Below are 18,991 nucleotides of genomic sequence, written 5' to 3'. Positions count from 1 at the left end.
GTAAGAAAAATAAGTCACAAATGTGGTAGGCATCAAAATCAAAATACTGTGACCTACAAATTTGTGTGGTTTTGGTAGATATTTGGATTTGAACATCTAGGTTATAGCAGTAGCAGCCATGGAATCAAATACCAAATGGTGGAAATGAAAGAGAGAAAGGGATGAACAGAACTCAAAGAGAAAACAATTTAAACATTTATCTGAGGTGCAATACATAAAGACAGTACAAAATAAATGAATCAATTTCCCTGTGCCATTATGAAGTGATCTTTTAACAAACTTCTGTAACTGTACTGCAACGTCATTTATTTATATACATCGTAGCTAACATCTAAGTTTTTACCTGCTGCTCATGATATATTCTGAGAGCCTTTTTTACATTGGACACTTTTGGAGAACGGATAGGAAGAGTTTTTATTTCAGATGCTGTAAGAGTACTCAAATCACCAATAGTTTTTATATTCTTAGCTCTAATGAGTTGTCCCAGGCCTCTTGCCCTACACAAAACAGAAACAGGAAATTATAATTATACAATTTTACTTATATGCTATTTGCAAGGGTTTATCCAGTTGAATTTCTCCATTTAAGCTCAATCATAACTGAGGTTTGCCCACAGTGAAGACAGGCACATGTATGTGTAATTTAAAATAAAATTCGAATCTGATGTGTGTGTCTGGTATAAGCAATAGTACTGGAAACTGAATGAGCCTATTGCGTACCTTGTGCTTTACATACATCTCTTTAATAGATAATTCTTAAGTATGCATAATCGCCTCCCCAACTTTAATCAGAAATGGACTTGGTATGTCTGACACACATTATTGAATCATTAAATTCCTCAGAGAATTTTAAGAATACTTCATCTCCTATTGGGGATTATGCCATGACAGGGCAGCCTGATTAACAGAGAAACTATCTCAAGGCATCACAAACTACCTAAAACAATTCTTTTAATCAAGATAGAGTGAACAATCTACACGCAGGCATTTAAGTTTCCAAGACATAAAACATCAAGGAAATAAACTTCTAATTAGAAACAAAACAAAACACCTGATCAACAGGTTTTATGTATGTGAGTCTCATGCTTCTTACACATGATGACTTAACAGCTATGTAGTTTTGGTGGTAATCTTTGTAAACTACATCCTATAAAGTAGAAATGATATTCATATATTCCTCATAAGGTTTATATTTGGATTAAACAAGATAATGGATATAAGGGTTCAATGCAGCACCTGAAATATTACGCATACATCTTACTATATTAAGATAAATGTTTCTCATATTGCCTTATCTGGCCTACCTTCTCAGTTGTATTTTTATTTCAAAAATAAAATGTGTGTGAGAGGAATACATGCCAATCAATTCTAAACATGAGAACCAAGCATTCAAACAGTCTTGTTAAATAAAGTGGCATCTTGGAATATAACCAAGAAGCCTAAATAACCACTTACCACATGTTTGATGTAATCTGAGGTAAAATGATGTCAACTGGTGCCACACAGTTCACCAAAGCTGGGTAAACACTTTCTGTTGGGCATGGTATGGACTCTTTGGCCATTTCTGAAATCTTAGAATAAATTTCAGAAGCTGTTACACAGAGGTCAACTGACTGAACATGAAAATATAAAGTGACATGAAAACTAAAGCACTTCTTACTAAACACTTCTTTGAGCTCTTAAATTTAGGGCTACGTGATCCTGGGGACAGAAATCCTTTGGCTGAAGTGGTATTATGCTAGATAGAAGAAAGGAGAGAAAAAAACACTCAGAACCCTAGATGACTATAATTTTACAATTTTTACAACTTAGACTGCAATCATGTCTTTAAAATTTCAAAAAACATAAAAAGAGTAATCTACTACCTAATCAATTACTTGCTGGATCATTACTGCCTCTTACCACCTCTTCTCTTCCTTTCTGCTTACCGTGTAGCAGACAAAAGAATATATTTCAAACCAAGGAAGAAGTTTTTCAAATACGTAGTTTATTTTATGATACATTATGCACATGTAATTCTGTGTCTGTATACGTATATGTACATTTTAAAGCCTATAGCTTACCTTAGATTGTGTAGTAGGAGAAGTTTTCACACTTTTTCCTATAGGAGAACTATTTGAAGAATGGGACCTAACAATAGAGCATCGTCTATCAATGTCATCTGCCAATCCTGCTTGGTATATTGGATCTGCAAAGGAGACACGGCGAACCTGAAAACACAGGTCAGGATTTTACTTAACAAAATTAAAGTTTTTAAAAAATTACACCATACATTTTCATTATGAGATTACCCAAAAATAGAACGTGGGTTTAGAAAAAAGTAAGCTGCACAGTTCGTAGCAACTGCCTTCACAGATCATATTAACTCAATACCTCAATTCATTCTAATTTTCTATATGTTAAACTGTCTCTGCATAATACCAAAGACTGTGAAAAAGGTATAGTAGCAAAAACTGAACAAAGCCACATGTGGCAGTTAGAAGTGTATGATCTAGATTCTAGTAAGTTTATGGGATTACCAGATGACAAAGAAAACTGATGTAAAAACAGAAATAGGCCTGGTGCGGTGGCTCATGCCTGTAATCCCAGCACTTCGGGAGGCCGAGGGAAGCAGATCACCAGGTCAGGAGTCCAATATCAGCCTGACCAACATGGTGAAACCTTATCTCTACTAAAAATACAAAAATTAGCCGGGCTTAGTGGCGCATGCCTGTAATCCCAGCTACTCAAGAGGCTGAGGCAGGAGAGTCCCTTGAATGTGGGAGGCGAAGGCTGCAGTGAGCCGAGATCGTGCCGCTGCACTACAGCCTGGGCGACAGAGTGAGACTCCATCTCAAAAAACAAGCAAGCAAGCAACAAAACAAAACAAAAAACTTAATCTCTAGATTCTCAGCAGAAGAATTTTCAGTGGATCTTGCAAAGTTTATACACCATATGAATAACAGGAACAGGGATTTTGAAGAAACTTTTTTTTTTTTTTGAGACAGAGTCTTGCTCTGTCGCCAGGCTGGAGCGCAGTGGCACAATCTCAGCTCACTGCAACCTCTGTGTCCTGCGTTGAAGCGATTCTCCTGCCTCAGCCTCTCAAGTAGCTGGAACTACAGCTGTGTGCCACCACGCCCAACTAATTTTTGTCTTTTTAGTAGGGACAAGGTTTCTCCATGTTGGTCAGGCTGGTCTTGAACTCCCAACCCTCAGGTGATCCACCCGCCCTGGCCTCCCAAATCCCACGCCTGGGATTACAGGTGTGAGCCACCTAGCCTGGCAGAAGGAACATTTTCAAAGTATGTTCGTTGAAGGCAAAAAGCCAGGTGTCATGTCTATATATGCACGCTTGTATATATAAAATGTATTCTACAATCAATAGTAGGTTCAAGTTCAAAATTAAGGAATGCCAACATCATACCTTTACAGTACATCTATTTTGTTAAGTAGAAGACAAGTTGAGTTATGTAAATACATTTAACTTTTCCTACTTTTTAATTCATTCATTCAACAAACTATGTGAAAGGCACAGGGCCTGAAGCTAAAGCAGATATATATATTATAATCCAACTTTTCTAAAGTAAAAGATCTATAATTTAGCTGAGGAAATGGGGATATAAATAACTATAAATAAGATCATATCTACAAGTTGATGAAGGCACATGAGATTTAATTAGATATGGTCTGGAACACATATGTAAAATGTAAAACAGCAAAATGTTTCAACACACAACAACTGTTAAATCTGCTTTATCAATGGCAGTGTTGCCTATATTCCTAAATCTGTTTCCTCATATTATGGTATTGGGAGCCGAAAAGATGTTAGGAGCCTTATCAATTTTGCCAAAAGTGAACAATGTGCAAAGCTGCGTAAGGATCTTTAGTGTTGTAAAATGAAAGATTTATCTAAAAAGCTTCAGTCTCCTTTTTTCAAAACCTTTTCTTCTACCTATCTTTTCTCTAGCAACCATTATGGTAAATAATCAAATGAGTGGCCATATAATAATATTTTGTCATTCACCAGAGGTCACTGTATGGCCAAAATATCCCAACCAAATACTGGGTTCCTTAATATTCAGCCTCATTCTCCTTACCTTGTTAACAGGGGATGAGATTTCCTCTTCTTGGGATCTTTTTAGTCCTCTCTTTAAAATGCTCGTAGATGGAGAAGCCAAAGGAGACCAGACACAGCGTGTCTGCATGCCACTAGGACTGTCATTTGCTGACAGAAGTGAAGGATCAAGTTCCCTTAGTTTTTGAGGAGATGCATTATTGTCTTCTGTTATTAGTTCAGAGATAGCTGTTCCAGATGTCAGAGACTGTGATGGTTCCTCCACTTTCTCTGAAGTATGGTGATCTTCCTGTAAAATATCACTTTCCATTACCATGTGATTGCTATCTAATTTTTCTTCAGATTTACTACATTCAGTATTTGTTTCAGTTTTATTAGCGTCAGTGAGTCCTTCTTCGGTGCTCATTTCAACTGTGTCACGAACCAAGTTTTCCACTTCTGCAGTCAACATTTTTGTTTCAGCTTCATCAGGCTTTGGGGTTTTGGTATTTATGCCCTCATTCTCTGTTTCACCGTCATGACCAGTTTCAGCCTTCACCTCGCCAATCATCATTTCTTCATCATTTTTCATTTCTGTATTTGTTTCTTCAGATGAGTGTGGATCAGACATATCATTTAGTTCCCCAGCTGCTGTTTGATCAGAAATCTCAGTTTGAGCATTCAATTTTACAGGTGTAGTATTATCAGAAAGACTAATATCTGAATTAAATTCCTCAGTTGCTACTTCTTTAGCATTCGGTTTAGCTGTGTCTGCTTCAGAGTCATCATTTCTTTTATTTTCTATTGCTGCTTCTTCAGAAATACCAGTTTTGGATGTCTCTTGTTCACGGAAGCTAGCTTCATTTCCTACATCCAATTCCATAGTTTCTACTTTCTCTAGATTGGATTCTGTTACTTTACATGCATTTCCTTCAACAGTAACATTCTCGAGACTCATTTCCATTTTGGGGGTTTCTTCTGGTTTTTCTTTTGTCTCCAAAGATTCCTGTGAAACATTTTTCGAGTCACCTAAACAGGGGCCAACAGTTTTAAAATTTTCATTAGGTGACTCTTGGCTTTCAAGAGACATTGCTTCACTAGAATCCATATCACAAGTTTCCTCTCCAAAGTTTACTATTCCAGAAGGAAGAGATTCTTGCATAGTCTTTTCTTTTGATTTGGTTTCAGAAATAATTAATGAATCATTAATAGTATCATTATCCTCTTTGAGACCCAAATGAAAATTCACACTATGATGTTCATCTAAAAATTGTCCTTCAGAATATGGATTAGCTTGAGAAGTTTCTGATGTGCTTACAGGTGCTTGCGCATCTGCCTCTTTTGTTTCACTAACCTCTACATCATTATTTTCTGTATTCTTTAACCCAACGAGTGACTTTTCCTGAGGCTGTGATTTTTCCCCACAGCAATCACAACCTTTAGATCTCCTCACTCTCCTACTTCTCTTGTGTTGGCATTCAAGTGTTTGAAATGTTTTTTCTGAAAGTGAAGAAACATCTGATATCCCGATTTTTGAGGATTCTCCCAAACTACAATTATCAAAAGAGTCTCGCTTATGTAATCTCTTAATGGCATTTCTAGTCCTTAGATTTGATTCTGGCACAGGTAGACTTGTAAAGGAATGTTCAGCATATTTGCTAGTTTCATTTTTTTCCTCACATGGATTTGGTAAATCATCAGGAACTTGCAATAAATCTGAAGTTACTGTAGAATCCTGACATATTACAGTACTACTTTCATCTTGTTTTTCACAAATCTGAGGTTTTATGTTTACGTCTTCTTGGGAACTTGCTTTACCATCATGTGACTGATTTTCAGCTTTTATACATTCCTGTTTCACCACTTTCTCTTCTTGATCTTGAATGTCAACACTTTCGTTGCTTTTGTTTTTCCATTTTCCAGATCTCTTCTTCCTAGAACCTTCTTCTTTTGCCTCCGAACTATCAGATTCTGAGTTTTCAATGCTGGAAAGCAAACCCTGAGAAGCTCTTCTTGTTTGATACCGTGTTCGGCCTCTGACTAGTTTCTCAGAGGACTTATCTATATCCTGACTACCATCCCCCTCAGACTTAATGCTATCAGGGTCTGGCTTTTTTTTGTTTTGTTCAGTTTCTGCATTAGCACTGGTTTCCCCAAGAGTCTTCTCATGTAAATTATTTCCTTTCTCAATTAAATTCTCCGGTACAGTTTGTTCAGAAATCAGTTTTTGTTTAGGTAAAACATCATCTTTTATATGCAACGGACTCTTCTGAAGCGGTTTTTCTTCTTCCTTACGTCGTTCCTTTTTTTGATGATTATTTTCTTTATCTTGGCTTTCAGTGGTGGACTCTATTACTTCTGAACGTCGCCTTGACGACCGTCTAAGGGTTTTCTGATTTGGAGTTATCAGAACCAGACTATCCTCATTTACCAATTGATCTGTTGATACTACTACTGGGGGTGTATTTTCTTTGGATTCCAAATTAATTTCTACATTTCTCTCCTCAACAGTATTAGTTTCCAATAATACAGCATTTTCCATTGTTGCTGCTTTAAGCTTTGTATTGTCATGCTCCATTACAGATTCAGAAAGATGAACCTGATTATCTGACACACATTCTGTTTGATTAAGCAAACCAGATGGGTTATTTTCTAAGACTACCATGCCTTCAATAGATTCCTCAGTATTTTTCTCCTGCTCAGATTTTATTAAGGGCTTAGACCTTTTATTCCCTGTTTGTTCAGCTTTACCAGCTCTCCGGCTTGATCTCTTAGTTCCATTCACTATTTTTTCAGAATCAGATTTTGAAAAAGTCCCTTCTCTTTGCTTTGCTTTTGGTAGAAAATCTGTTTTAATCATGGTTTCCTGGTTATTTTTCACTGTAACAGTTGATGAAATATTATTCAAGGGGGATGGACTAAAAGGTCTATTTTCTGAACCATCAAACTTCTCCAAAGTAATAAAGGTTTGCCTCCGACTTGTAGGGCATGGGGGAGTTCCAGAAACAGTGGCATTAGAAACTGAACTACTGCTGACAATGAAAGAATTTTCTGTACTAGATGCACATTCAGTTGATGTTTTCTTTGATGAAATTAAAGCTTTTTTTCTGTCATCATTATTACTGTTCGACATTTCTGGACTGGTTTTGTCAAGAGAACCACACTCATTATTTGAAAGGGAGGCCTTTTCAAGATGTTCATCCGTACCACGGTCTTCCGTGACATCCTGAGGAATGACAATGTCACTGTCCATTTGCTCCTCCTGCACAGAAATACATATATATACACACACACACAGATTAATGGCTGGAAAACGAGTTTGACTTTCTGGGAAAACTTTAGTGTAAAACTTCAGTAACCCAAAGATAGTCACTGACATAATATATGGCAACTATTCCAAAGTTAGTGGTAGATACCTAATAGTTTGTGTTCCTAATAGTAAACATTCAAGAAAAGCCAAGTACATTTATTTTACACACACACACACACACACACACACGCACACTGACTAGTGTCTGCTGATATTCTGCTAGTATCTGAATGGGAGTTAACAGGAAATCATACAATAAATCTACAATAAATCTTAAAATTAATAAATGGAAGACCTACAGACATTTCAGCAGTTTAATAGACTGTATAATAGAAGGGTGATTCTAAAAAGCCCAAAATATGAAATGCCAAACATACCGTAATCATCATCTTAGAATCTTCCTTTGGTTTTCTGGTTAAAGTAGGAATTTCCCTGAAATAAACATAAGAATATTGCTTTTATAATTATTTGACAATGAATAAAACAGATATAAAAGTTTGATGGCTTCTGTACTTACATAGACTCTTCCTGACTATACTGAGTAAATAAGGTATCCTGGGAAACATCCAGATTATTATACATGGCAGGAATATCACACCTGAAAAAAACTGTATATAAGTAACTTCAAAAACCGGATGATATCCTGACAATTAGCAATTAAACTTATGGCCAGGGACGGTGGCTCACGCCTGTAATCCCAGCACTTTGGAAGGTTGAGGTGGGCGGGCTGCTTGAGCTCAGGAGTTCAAGACCAGCATGGGCAACATGGCGAAATCCTCTCTCTACAAAAAATAAAAAATTAGCTGGGTATGATGGCATGCATCTGTAGTCCCAGCTACTTGGGAGGTTGATGTGGAAGGATCACTTGAGCCTGGGAGGCAGAGACTGCAGTGAGCAGAGATCATGCCACTGTACTCCAGCCTGGGTAACAGAGAGAGACTCTGTCTCAAAAAAAAAAAACAAAACAAAACATCAAAAGAAACTTACAATTCTACTAAATTGTTATAAAATCATAACCTAAAGGTGTATTTCCCAGATACTCCATCAAACTGTCTTCCCCTCCCAATCTACCTCAGAGAAGAAATTCAGTTTATAAATATTTGGTACATTACTAGGTTAGCTTTATACATTATGAAATGCATTTATGTACAGTATAATTTTTGGCATTAAAATTCAGTACATGTGGCTGGGTGCGGTGTCTCACGCCTGTAATCCCAGAACTTTTGGAGGCCGAGGCGGGCGGATCACAAGTTCAGGATATCGAGACCATCCTGGCTAACATGGTAAAACCCCGTCTCTACTAAAAATACAAAAAAATTAGCCGGGCATGGTAGCACGCGCCTGTGGTCCCAGCTACTTGGGAGGCTGAGGCAGGAGAATGGCGTGAACCCAGGAGGCAAAGCTCACAGTGAGCCGAGATCGCACCACCGCACTCCAGTCTGGGCGAAAGAGCAAAATTCCATCTCCAAAAAAAATTAGTACACGTATTTTAGTTCTAAACACAAAGTTATAGTTTTCTTGCATGAAATCTAAGCTTGAATATCAAATACCCAACTCAAGATAAAAGGCCTACAAACCGCTTTGTTTTGAGAACTTCTTTTTGATGCTCAGTTAAAATTCTTTCCTTTGCATCTTTTCCTTGTGGAGGTATAAACACAAAGTCAGTAGACTTTTCCTCTTCCAAAAGAATTTCATTCTTTACTTTTAAAGATGAAGATTCAAGTTTCAGCTGCAGATTTGAAAAAATAAGCAAATGTACATTTTAGTTTCCAAATTATTTTCCAATATTTCTATCACTCTCTTCTAATAATGACACCATTTTTCAATAGTAATTACGAAGTTCATGATACTCATGATCAATAACAAATTAGTACAATGTTCCCCACTTTCTTTCTGCATCTAATAAGTACTGAGAAAGTAGAAAATATTAAATCTCTTTACAAAGTAGGCAAGTCTGTGCTTAACTACAAAGTATGGACAAAACCGTTTGTCAGGCCAACACATGGAAATGAACTAACTGATTTGGAGGGAGGAGAGTATATTTGCAGCTCTCAAGTTGAGGCAGGACTTAGTCAAGTAAAAGTCACCAATACAATATGCCCTACATACAATTAACTTTGGTACTACAATGTTATCTTAATAAATGTTCATTGGAACCATTGCTTTAATTCTACTTATAGCTGCTACAAGAATGTGGCAGAGGTATTCTTAAAAAATAACACTTTTCTTTCATTTCACCAGGGCCATGGTCTCAAGATTCTAGAATAACCTTTACTGGAGGCCATGGAAGAGAGAACTGTTGTCTAAACGTCAGTTAACTGGCAACCAGCATGATACTTAGTTCAGATTTGAGCTTAACATAGGTGTCTTATCTAGGCATTATTTATTTCTAATCAAAATATTAAGTTCTGAAATAACAATTCTAAACAAAAGTTCTAAAATATTTTCCTCTTGTGCTACCTATGTTATTCATAACTGTCTCATTCCATCTCGAGGGGGCTGCTGCCTGGAATAACTACATGTAACAGTTACATAGAAACTTATCTTTCCTAACCAGGAATCATCACCCAAGGCTTCCAGGTTACCATGCTATCCTGGTATTGCTAAGCATTACACAGAAACTTATCTTTCCTAACCAGGAATCATCACCTAAGGCTTCTAGGTTACCATGCTATCCTGGCAGTCTTTCTAGACCAAATGCTCTCAATTCCCCTGCAATCCCAACCTTTATTTAGTCTTTTACAGTTTTTCAATTCAATTTTCAAAGTTGTATGCAAGTTACTATATACTTTATCTTTAAAAATTTGATTAAATATACTTTTGAAAACATACTTTGGCTGCTGGTTTCGTATTTTCTTTTTTATTCTTTGTTTGTGCCAAAAATGAATCTCTTTTTCCATTCGATTTTCTCTCCATGCCACTTATCTTCACATTTAATTGTGAATTTTCTGTCTGTTTTAATAAAAACGAAACAATTTCATTAAATACAACAGTAATATTTTGCTTTTCCTTTTCATGTTTTAAAAATTCCTGCCCAGTAAATAGTAATTGGAAATAATGTCAAAATTTTTCTAATTATTCAATCCTATAAAAATCGAAGAAAGGAAAGTCACTGTCTAATTCAATAATCGCAAATGGCTTTGGTGTCTCTTTTATACTAGCTGTTTAATACCAATCAATTTTATGAATTCTGAAAATGAGACATATCACATAAATACATAAAGTGAATTAAATTACTAGATTCAAACACTCTAGCTGTAACTGAAAATATTTCTAAGAGAATATTCAAAGCCATAGAACTTTAAACATTAAACAACTGAGGGTTAATAAAGCATGTATGATAGAGCATATTTCCCCTCAACAGAATTTTACAGACGAAATACCACTGAACTCTTTAACAAGTCTAAATTGTTAGTTATCTGGCAGAAAATTTTTACTTCAGCCAAAACCAAATGCGATACTTAGTTGGCTATTAACAGTCTTTTTTCACTGAAAGATTCTAAACAAAAACTACCTATACCCTAGCTGCTCCTGAACAGATAATAAGTTTTCTAAGAACACTCCAGCTCACAACTCTATAGTACTAGTGCCTTTAACTCCTAGATCTTCAGGCAGTAATAAAATATTATTAGCCAAAGAAACTTTGCTCCTAATGCAATGTGACAGCAAAGATGTGTTTTTCTGATAGAAGAAATGAGAAAATCAATTTTTAAGAAAAGAGAAAATGAACAGCAGCTCTGGCTTAGACATGACTTAGTAACCATTATTTCCAGTTTTTCCAAAGCAACAATTACGTATTTTACGCTTTGTGAACAGCACAGATGAGGTACCTGAGTTCAAAACAAATGATTAATGACAAGAATTAGAGATTATTTACATAAGAATCTCTAGTGAAAATCACAAAAGTAATTTTAGGCCACACAACTGACAAAATGCAAAAAGCCTATGTTACAAACCTCTTTTCTGTTCAGGTTCTACTTATTTATAACTTTCAACAAATAACTTAAATGTTCAAAAACAAATGAACAATAAAACCCCCCAACTTACTCCATCAGAATATGGTCCACTGGATTCCTCCATGATTTCAACAGTTTCCAAACCAGGCAACAGGAGCAGAAACTTTTGTTTGGCTTGCGTTAGTACTGGTCTTTAAAAAAGTACATAAAATACACACCTTAAGTCAAGTAGTACTGGTGAACACTGATGACCTGTTAATAACAGCACTTTAATTTTTAGAGCAGCAAAATACATCTTTATTTTTAAATAAAGACTGTTCCTTACTATGCATATATAAAACTGGGAGAAACTAGGCAATTTTTGTATTTTTCCTTGTAGTTTTCTGAATTTCCAAATTTTTATCATGGAAAATTCCAATAAGAAGTAGAATATTATATAAAGTATTCATGTCTAGCTTTAATAATTGTCCAGGCAGGGCATGGTAGCTCACGCCTATAATCCCAGCACTTTGGGAGGCTGAGGCGGGCGTATCATGAGGTCAGGAGACCGAGACCATCCTGGCTAACACAGTGAAACCTTGTCTCTACTAAAAATACAAAAAATGAGTCAGGCATGGTGGCACACATCTGTAGTCTCAGCTACCCGGGAGGCTGAGGCAGGAGAATCACCTGAACCCGGGAGGCGGAGATTGCAGTGAGCCAAGATCGTGCCACTGCACTCCAGCTTGGGCAACACAGTGAGACTCTTATCTCAAAAAAAAAAAAAAAAAAAGTTGTCCATTTCCTGTCCTCCTTTGTCTCTTTTATTAAGGATAATTTAAACTGCTTTTCTTGGTTCCTGAAATCAAGGTTATTCTAAGCACCTACGAGAAGGTGAAATAATGTTTAATAACTATTGTGTATTCCAAATATAATATTTCAACTAAGGAATCCTCTGCAACAATACCCCATAAGAAAAGATTATTTTAAACCAAAATATCAATCTACATGATCACAACAGAATAGTTAGTTGTATGTAAGTTTTGTTGTTAGCATACTTTAACTCTTCAGGATAAACCAACAGCGTCACTTTAGCAAATGTGGCATTCCAGAACTGAGCACTCTGTTTTCGAATCTGTTTATTCTTGTGCAGAAATATTATGCATAATAGTGGGGAGAGTTGTTCAAGAAGTTCACTGTCGTAAGTTCCGGTGTAGCTGAATTGTAGGCAAGCAATAATTTCTCCCAGTAGCTTTTCTAACTAGGAAAAAGGAAAAAATAAAAGCAAAAAATATACTAAACATTAACTCACAGAATATGTGTTGCTATTTCAATTTTTAAAATTAAGATAATTTTAAACTAACCCCCATTGTTGCCTTAAATATATATCCCTCTTTATAACTCGACAAATTATCAGGTGAATTTACTTTGGTTATTAATATTACAGTTCAATTTTGAACTTATTTTCTACTAACAAAAGAAATTATGTTTTTGTAATAATTATAACAAGACAAATAGTTGCCTACATATGTTCACCTAGAAAACTTTGGGTCCAATCGCCATCATATATAAAGGGATAAGCTAAGAGTTGATTAACTAGGCTGGGCTCAGTGGTTCACGCCTGTAATCCCAGCACTTTGGGAGGCCAAAGCAGGCAGATTGCTTAAGCTCAGGAGTTTGAGACCAGCCTGGACAACATGGCAAAACCCTGCCTCTACAAAAAATACAAAAATTAGCCAGAAGCGGTGGTGTGTGCCTGTAGTCCTAGCTACTTGGTAGGCTATGGTGGGAGAATCACCTTGAGCCCAGGAGGGCAGGGGTGTGGTAAGCCGTGATCATGACACTGTACTCCCACCTGGGTGGGATTTTGTCTCCAAAAAAAGAAAAAACAAAACAAAACCAACCTGTAAATGTGTTCATATAGTGTTATTAAATGTCCATTAAAAATGATGAACAGGCAAAGCATGGTGGCTCACACCTATAATCTCAGCACTTTGGGAAGCCGAGGCAGGCAGATCACTTGAGGTCAGGAGTTCGAGACAAGCCTGCCCAAAATGGTGAAACCCTGTCTCTACTAAACATACAAAAAATTAGTTGGACTTGGTAGCATGTGCCTGTAGTCCCAGCTACTCAGGAGGCTGAGGTGGCAGAATCACTTGATCCCAAGAGGTAGAGGCTGCAGTGAGCCAGGATCCTGCCACTGCACTCCAGCTTGAGTGACAAGAGTGAAACTCTTGTCTCCAGGAAGAAAAAAAAAAAAGAAAGAATAACCCCTTTAAAAATCAGCAGAATTATGTTTAAGAAAATTATCTAAACCCTATCATTTTCTCATCATGAAAGTATGGTTTATGGACAATTGTCTATTTTTACCTTGTTGTTCAGACAACTATATACTTTAGGAACTTCATCAAGCCTAGGAAGGAAAACACATAAAATAGAATACCATTTATATTTCTGCAAGTTAACACTGTACTATCTATCAAGCTAATCCTAAGAAAAAGGCAATAAAGACATAATAAATATAAATTGATGATATAAAAAGGTGTCCAAAGACTTTACAAGTAAAAAAAACTCAAATGCTAAATATTAAGCATAAAACCATTCCATCTTTGAAAAATCACAGAAAATATCTACAATAAGCCTCAAAGTAATAATCATATTAATTGCTTGTTTCTGTACATTTCTTTTAGGCATTATTTTTAATGTAATACAGACTTAAAGATTTGCAAAGAAAAGTTCATGGATTTGGGGGTTGTACTTTATAAAATCTGTTCCAAAAATGTTCTCTGTTAATTTATGAAAGACAAACTGTCCTACGATTGAACCACACAAGCTTGCTGTAAAGAATATTGATGAATCCTTTCAAAATGCTTGTACAAGTTTGTTACCACGGCTTTTTTTTTTTCTTTCAGGTTTTAAGGCACTGCTTGCTTCGATTCAAATAAAGGGTGATGCAAAATTAATTCAATTTTTTGGAGAGCAATTCAGAAACATAAATGTGTATGCCCTTTGAACCAACATTTTTACTAATTTTCTACAGAAATAGCGGCAAATGTTTACGTATAATGTTCAACTGTTATGAGGGAAAATACTAGAAAAACATGTATGTCCACCAGTCAGAAATTGGGTAAAAGGTTAACAGAATCACGTGTAGACATTTTTAAAAATGAGATTTTCGTGTATATGGTACAGAGATAGCCATCCCTCAGTATCCATAGGGGATTAGCTGGCTGTGGTGGCGGCTAATTCCAGGACCACCCTCCTGCCAGGATACCAAAATCCATGGATGCTCAACACCCTAATATAAAACAAGTTGTATTTGCATGTAACCTAAACACATCTTTCCAGGTTTTAAATCATCTCTAGATTCCTTATAATATCTAATACAATGTAAATAATTGTCACACTGTATTTATTTGCATTATTTTTCTTTTTAATTTTTCCAAATATTTTCGATCCAGGGTTGGTTGAATCCATGAATGCAGAACCCATGGATACAAACAGCCAACTGTATTAAGTGCATACCATATAATTAACTGCAAAACAGCATGTCAAGTAGGCTTTCCTATCTATCATGCATTTAATAGGTATGCTTGTTTACATAAACAATTCTGAAAAGATAAGCATTGTAAAGGAAAGGGAAAGGAAAGTAACAGGCAAAACAGAAAGACTTCCAATTTCTCTTTCATATTTCTATACTACTTGAACTCTCTTTTTAACAAAAGTATAGTTTATTACCCTCTCCACAAAATTGTCAAGACTACCATCTACAACACAGCTGATTAAAAAGTAAAAGTTGCGACCTATATTTAAATTGTATACATTTAATTCAAAGCTACTTAGCCCAAAATACTTACTTTGAGTTTTCATAAAATAATGCGAGAGGTCTTGTTAAAGTTGCAAATATTTTTCGGATCATAGAAGGCAAAGAAATATGTACAAGTACACTGGAAATAATGCTGGTGATTGAGTTGCCAATAGTGAAGAGGGTATCGGAATGTGCTTCCTTGAAGCTCAGAGTGTGGAAAGAATAGATCACTTTCACAATAAGTTTAAATAAAGAAGTCAATTTCCCTAGGGGCTCATTCTTCTTTTTGGACCAATCTGAAGGTCTCTGTGGTGCTAAAAACAAAAATTGAATTAAAAACTCAAGTAAATTGAAAATAGGGTCACTGTCCACTTTTACAATGTATAGCTCACATTTAAATGTTAGATACATCAGCTGGGCACGGTGGCTTCACGCCTGTAATCCTAGCACTTTGGGAGGCTGAGGCGGGCGGATCACAAGGTCAGGAGATAGAGACCATCCTAGCTAACACAGTGAAACCCCATCTCTACTAAAAATACAAAAAAAATTAGCCGGGCATGGTGGCGGGCGCCTACAGTCCCAGCTACTTGGGAGGCTGAGGCAGGAGAATGGCATGAACCCGGGAGGCGGAGCTTACAGTGAGCTGAGATCGCGCTACTGCACTCCAGCCTGGGCGACAGAGCGAGACTCCATCTCAAAAACAAAAACAAACAAACAAAGTTAGATACATCAAATACATGTCCGTTTGTTGACTAACACCCCAAACCAATCATAACATAATGTACCATTAATGGATAAGTATCACCAGAACATTATCTTTACAAATGAGAATGGGAGACGAAAACTACTTGGTGGATCATGAATATGAATTTCAGAAAAACAAGTCCATTTTTTCTTAGGAATTATAAAATGCATCTCAAACTTTTATTTTACATTTCATAAAATTTCAACAACTAATATGCAAGAAAGTACTAAATTACGTAAGATAGGTTCCAAATTTAAATTTTAAAAGTTAGTTTTAAAAACAAAAAATTTCCACCATGAACGACGGACCATTTCCTTGCTCATCTATAGTACATTGATCCCTACAAATAACATTGAACAAGTCAGAGATGCAAAGCTGAGAAAGAATGCAGTAAGTCTACTGCCTGTTTCCTAGATTTAAAGAAAAATATTTGTCCTAAAAGTACTGTCTTTTTTTTTTTTTGAGACGGAGTCTCGCTCTGTCACCCAGGCTGGAGTGCAGTGGCAGGATCTCGGCTCACTGTAAGCTCCGCCTCCCAGGTTTACGCCATTCTCCTGCCTCAGCCTCACCCGCCACCTCGCCCGGCTAGTTTTTTTGTATTTTTTAGTAGAGACGGGGTTTCACCGTGTTAGCCAGGATGGTCTCCATCTCCTGACCTCGTGATCCACCCGTCTAAAAGTACTGTCTTTCTTTTGTATCTTTAATCCCTCTGTAAACATCTACCTAGAAGAATAAACCCACATAGCTCTTGCCCAAAAAATATACCCATTCCAAAATTACTTGTTTCTCTCAAATCGTTCTTTTAAGGAACGAGATCTCAAATTTAACAGAAAATGAATGCTTCTAAATTAAAATTAATCTCATATGGTAACATGAAAAACAAATGTTGCTACTAAAAGGAAGTTGATCTTTCTCCTTGGAATCAATTTCTCAGACATTAATGTACATTGAAAAACTATATCCAGATATCCCCTGACAGAATGTTGAGGTGAGATGACAGCCATATGTCAGGAGACTGGTTACATACAAGTGAATGATCAAGTTGTAAATACATTGAGGATAACAAAAACCAGGTTTCTCACTATCAGAGACAGTAGAGACAAATACAGAAAGAGGAATAAATAGCATAATCCATGTTATATTAGACGGTAAATGAAAGTGTATCTAGAGAAACAAGTAATTGTGCCACAGTTAGTAGTAATTAACCTTGCAGTGGAAAACCTGGCAGATGCCATCCTCAAACAAACAGCAAGTGTTAACATCACCAGTAATGGGAAAATAATGAATTGAAAAAGAACTACAGCATTATTTCTGTGGCACTCCGGTAAAGAAATGAATGGACCCTGAATCTAATCTTAAAGAAATATGATAATCCCAGATTGAAAGACTCTAAGAAAGTAAAATTGCTTTTTTTTTTGAGATGGAGTGTAGCTCTGTTGCCTAGGCTGGAGTGCAGTGGCATGATCTCAGTTCACTGCAACCTCTGCTTCCTGGGTTCAGGAGATTCTCCTGCCTCAGACTCCCAAGTAGCTGAGACTACAGGTGCGCACCATGCCTCACTCATTTTTGTATTTTTAGTAGAGACAGGTTGTCGCCCTGTTGACCAGGCTGGTCTAGAACTCCTGACCTCAGGTGATCCACCCACCTTGGCCTCTCAAAATGCTGGGATGACAGGCATGAGCCACTGCACCCGGCCTAAAGTTGCTTTTTGAAGGACACAAAAGACAAGACTGAGGAACTGTTACAGGTTGTCAACTTGCCTAAAACTATACCTTCAAACGGTTTGCGGCGGGGGGGGAAGAATAAAATGTATATTCTGGGGAAGGGGGGAGCAGATAAGATAAATGCAATCAACCGTTAACTGAGAAACCTGAGTAAATGAAGAGTTTCTACGTAAACTCTTGCAATATTTCTCTAAATTTGAAATCATCACAGTGTAAGTCACCAAAAAAATCCCAAGGCGATCCTGATAATAACAATTTGCTTTCCGTTAGTCTTAATATTGTTTCCTTTTCTCAACTCCTTTTAAAAATCTCCCCATTACCCGAATTTTACAGCAAGAGGAACTCTGGCTCTGTTTTGCATGGACATGGAGTGGAAAAGACATTTGTAACTGTGGCCTTATAGTTCCTGAATTGGATATTCAGTTAAATCTAATTTCAGAAGTACCAACATAGGTAAAATTATGTCTCTATGAAACTTTGGTGGCTTATAATTTCTGACATTATCTGTTATACAATCTTGGTATACTTATGGTTTTCAGAGATAAGCCTATTTTTGACACACTGAGGTAATCAGATTAGGTCCTGGTCAGCCCAAGAGGAGAGCTAAGATCAGTATGTCAAGAACATCTATAACCTATATTTCTACGGGACTCAGGCCAGGATGCTCTGACCTATAATATACTTCAGGAGCTTAAAATGTTACTCCATATTGCTACTTAGTAAAAAATCAAAAACCAAAAAAGATTCTAAGAATGTTTTAGAAAACTCATCAATGGCAGATCTTATTGGTAGATAATTTTATGTTCCTAATCTTTAAACAATAAGAAATAATATATCTCAACATCAACTAACATTTTTCATTAATGACAGATTATCACTACCTATATGGTACGAACATATAAATGCAGGTGGATATATTTGACTTCATTCAATCAGTTAGCAGATTTTAAAAACTATTTGCTACAAAATAACTTAAAACTAACCAAGGCTTATGGTTTTTAAAAAAATCACACAAAACTTGTTATGATCCCAATTGTCCAATTTTAATCATTTACCATTTTTCAGGTAAACAATGAATTAAATTTTTGTAACATTTCTGGAAAAAAATAACCAATTAACTGATCCCATTGTTTTCTTTAAAATTATAATGTCAATTCAATGATTACTTTAAATAAGGCTTGCAAATAAAAACATTTTAAGTTATGTCTAAGTTTCTTGTCCAGATAATCCTTCATACCAGATGGAATGAGTAAAACCATTTGTACCATTAGGCAATCTCTAATTAGAATAGTATTTATCTTTCTGTGTTGTAAAAAGGAGTAAAGACATTTTGTGTGTGATAGAGATAAGAGAATGATACACAGCATCTGAAAATTAAAAAGAAAAAAGAGAGTACATGTATGAAAGCTCCCAGCATAGTAACTAACATGGTTA

At 36.2% G+C, this 18,991-nt stretch overlaps 1 protein-coding gene across 7 annotated transcripts in view; it reads right to left on the bottom strand.

The window, feature by feature from the left end:
- RIF1 (replication timing regulatory factor 1) overlaps window positions 1-18,991 on the bottom strand; it is a 70,208-nt gene that overhangs the window by 12,596 nt on the left and 38,621 nt on the right. For 6 of the 7 annotated variants that reach the window (XR_635416.4, XM_009182215.4, XM_003907471.5 and 3 more), the window contains 13 exons: window positions 15,138-15,402; window positions 13,651-13,693; window positions 12,339-12,541; window positions 11,393-11,492; window positions 10,178-10,297; window positions 8,923-9,074; window positions 7,863-7,943; window positions 7,723-7,777; window positions 4,079-7,297; window positions 2,063-2,209; window positions 1,660-1,737; window positions 1,455-1,570; window positions 344-497 (listed from right to left, as the gene is read on the bottom strand). Coding sequence is in view for 6 of the 7 variants with exons in the window: in XM_009182215.4 (XP_009180479.2) it covers window positions 344-497; window positions 1,455-1,570; window positions 1,660-1,737; window positions 2,063-2,209; window positions 4,079-7,297; window positions 7,723-7,777; window positions 7,863-7,943; window positions 8,923-9,074; window positions 10,178-10,297; window positions 11,393-11,492; window positions 12,339-12,541; window positions 13,651-13,693; window positions 15,138-15,402 (4,733 nt within the window). In the remaining variant the exon portion in view is untranslated. The remainder of the gene's footprint in view (window positions 1-343; window positions 498-1,454; window positions 1,571-1,659; window positions 1,738-2,062; window positions 2,210-4,078; window positions 7,298-7,722; window positions 7,778-7,862; window positions 7,944-8,922; window positions 9,075-10,177; window positions 10,298-11,392; window positions 11,493-12,338; window positions 12,542-13,650; window positions 13,694-15,137; window positions 15,403-18,991) is intronic. The other variant, XM_003907472.5, reaches the window with a different exon arrangement.

The sequence above is a fragment of the Papio anubis genome, chromosome 10 (assembly GCF_008728515.1).
Source record: "Papio anubis isolate 15944 chromosome 10, Panubis1.0, whole genome shotgun sequence".
NCBI lineage: Eukaryota > Metazoa > Chordata > Mammalia > Primates > Cercopithecidae > Papio > Papio anubis.
Note: the sequence above shows the minus strand (reverse complement) of the source record. Positions and strands in the feature narration are given on the sequence as shown.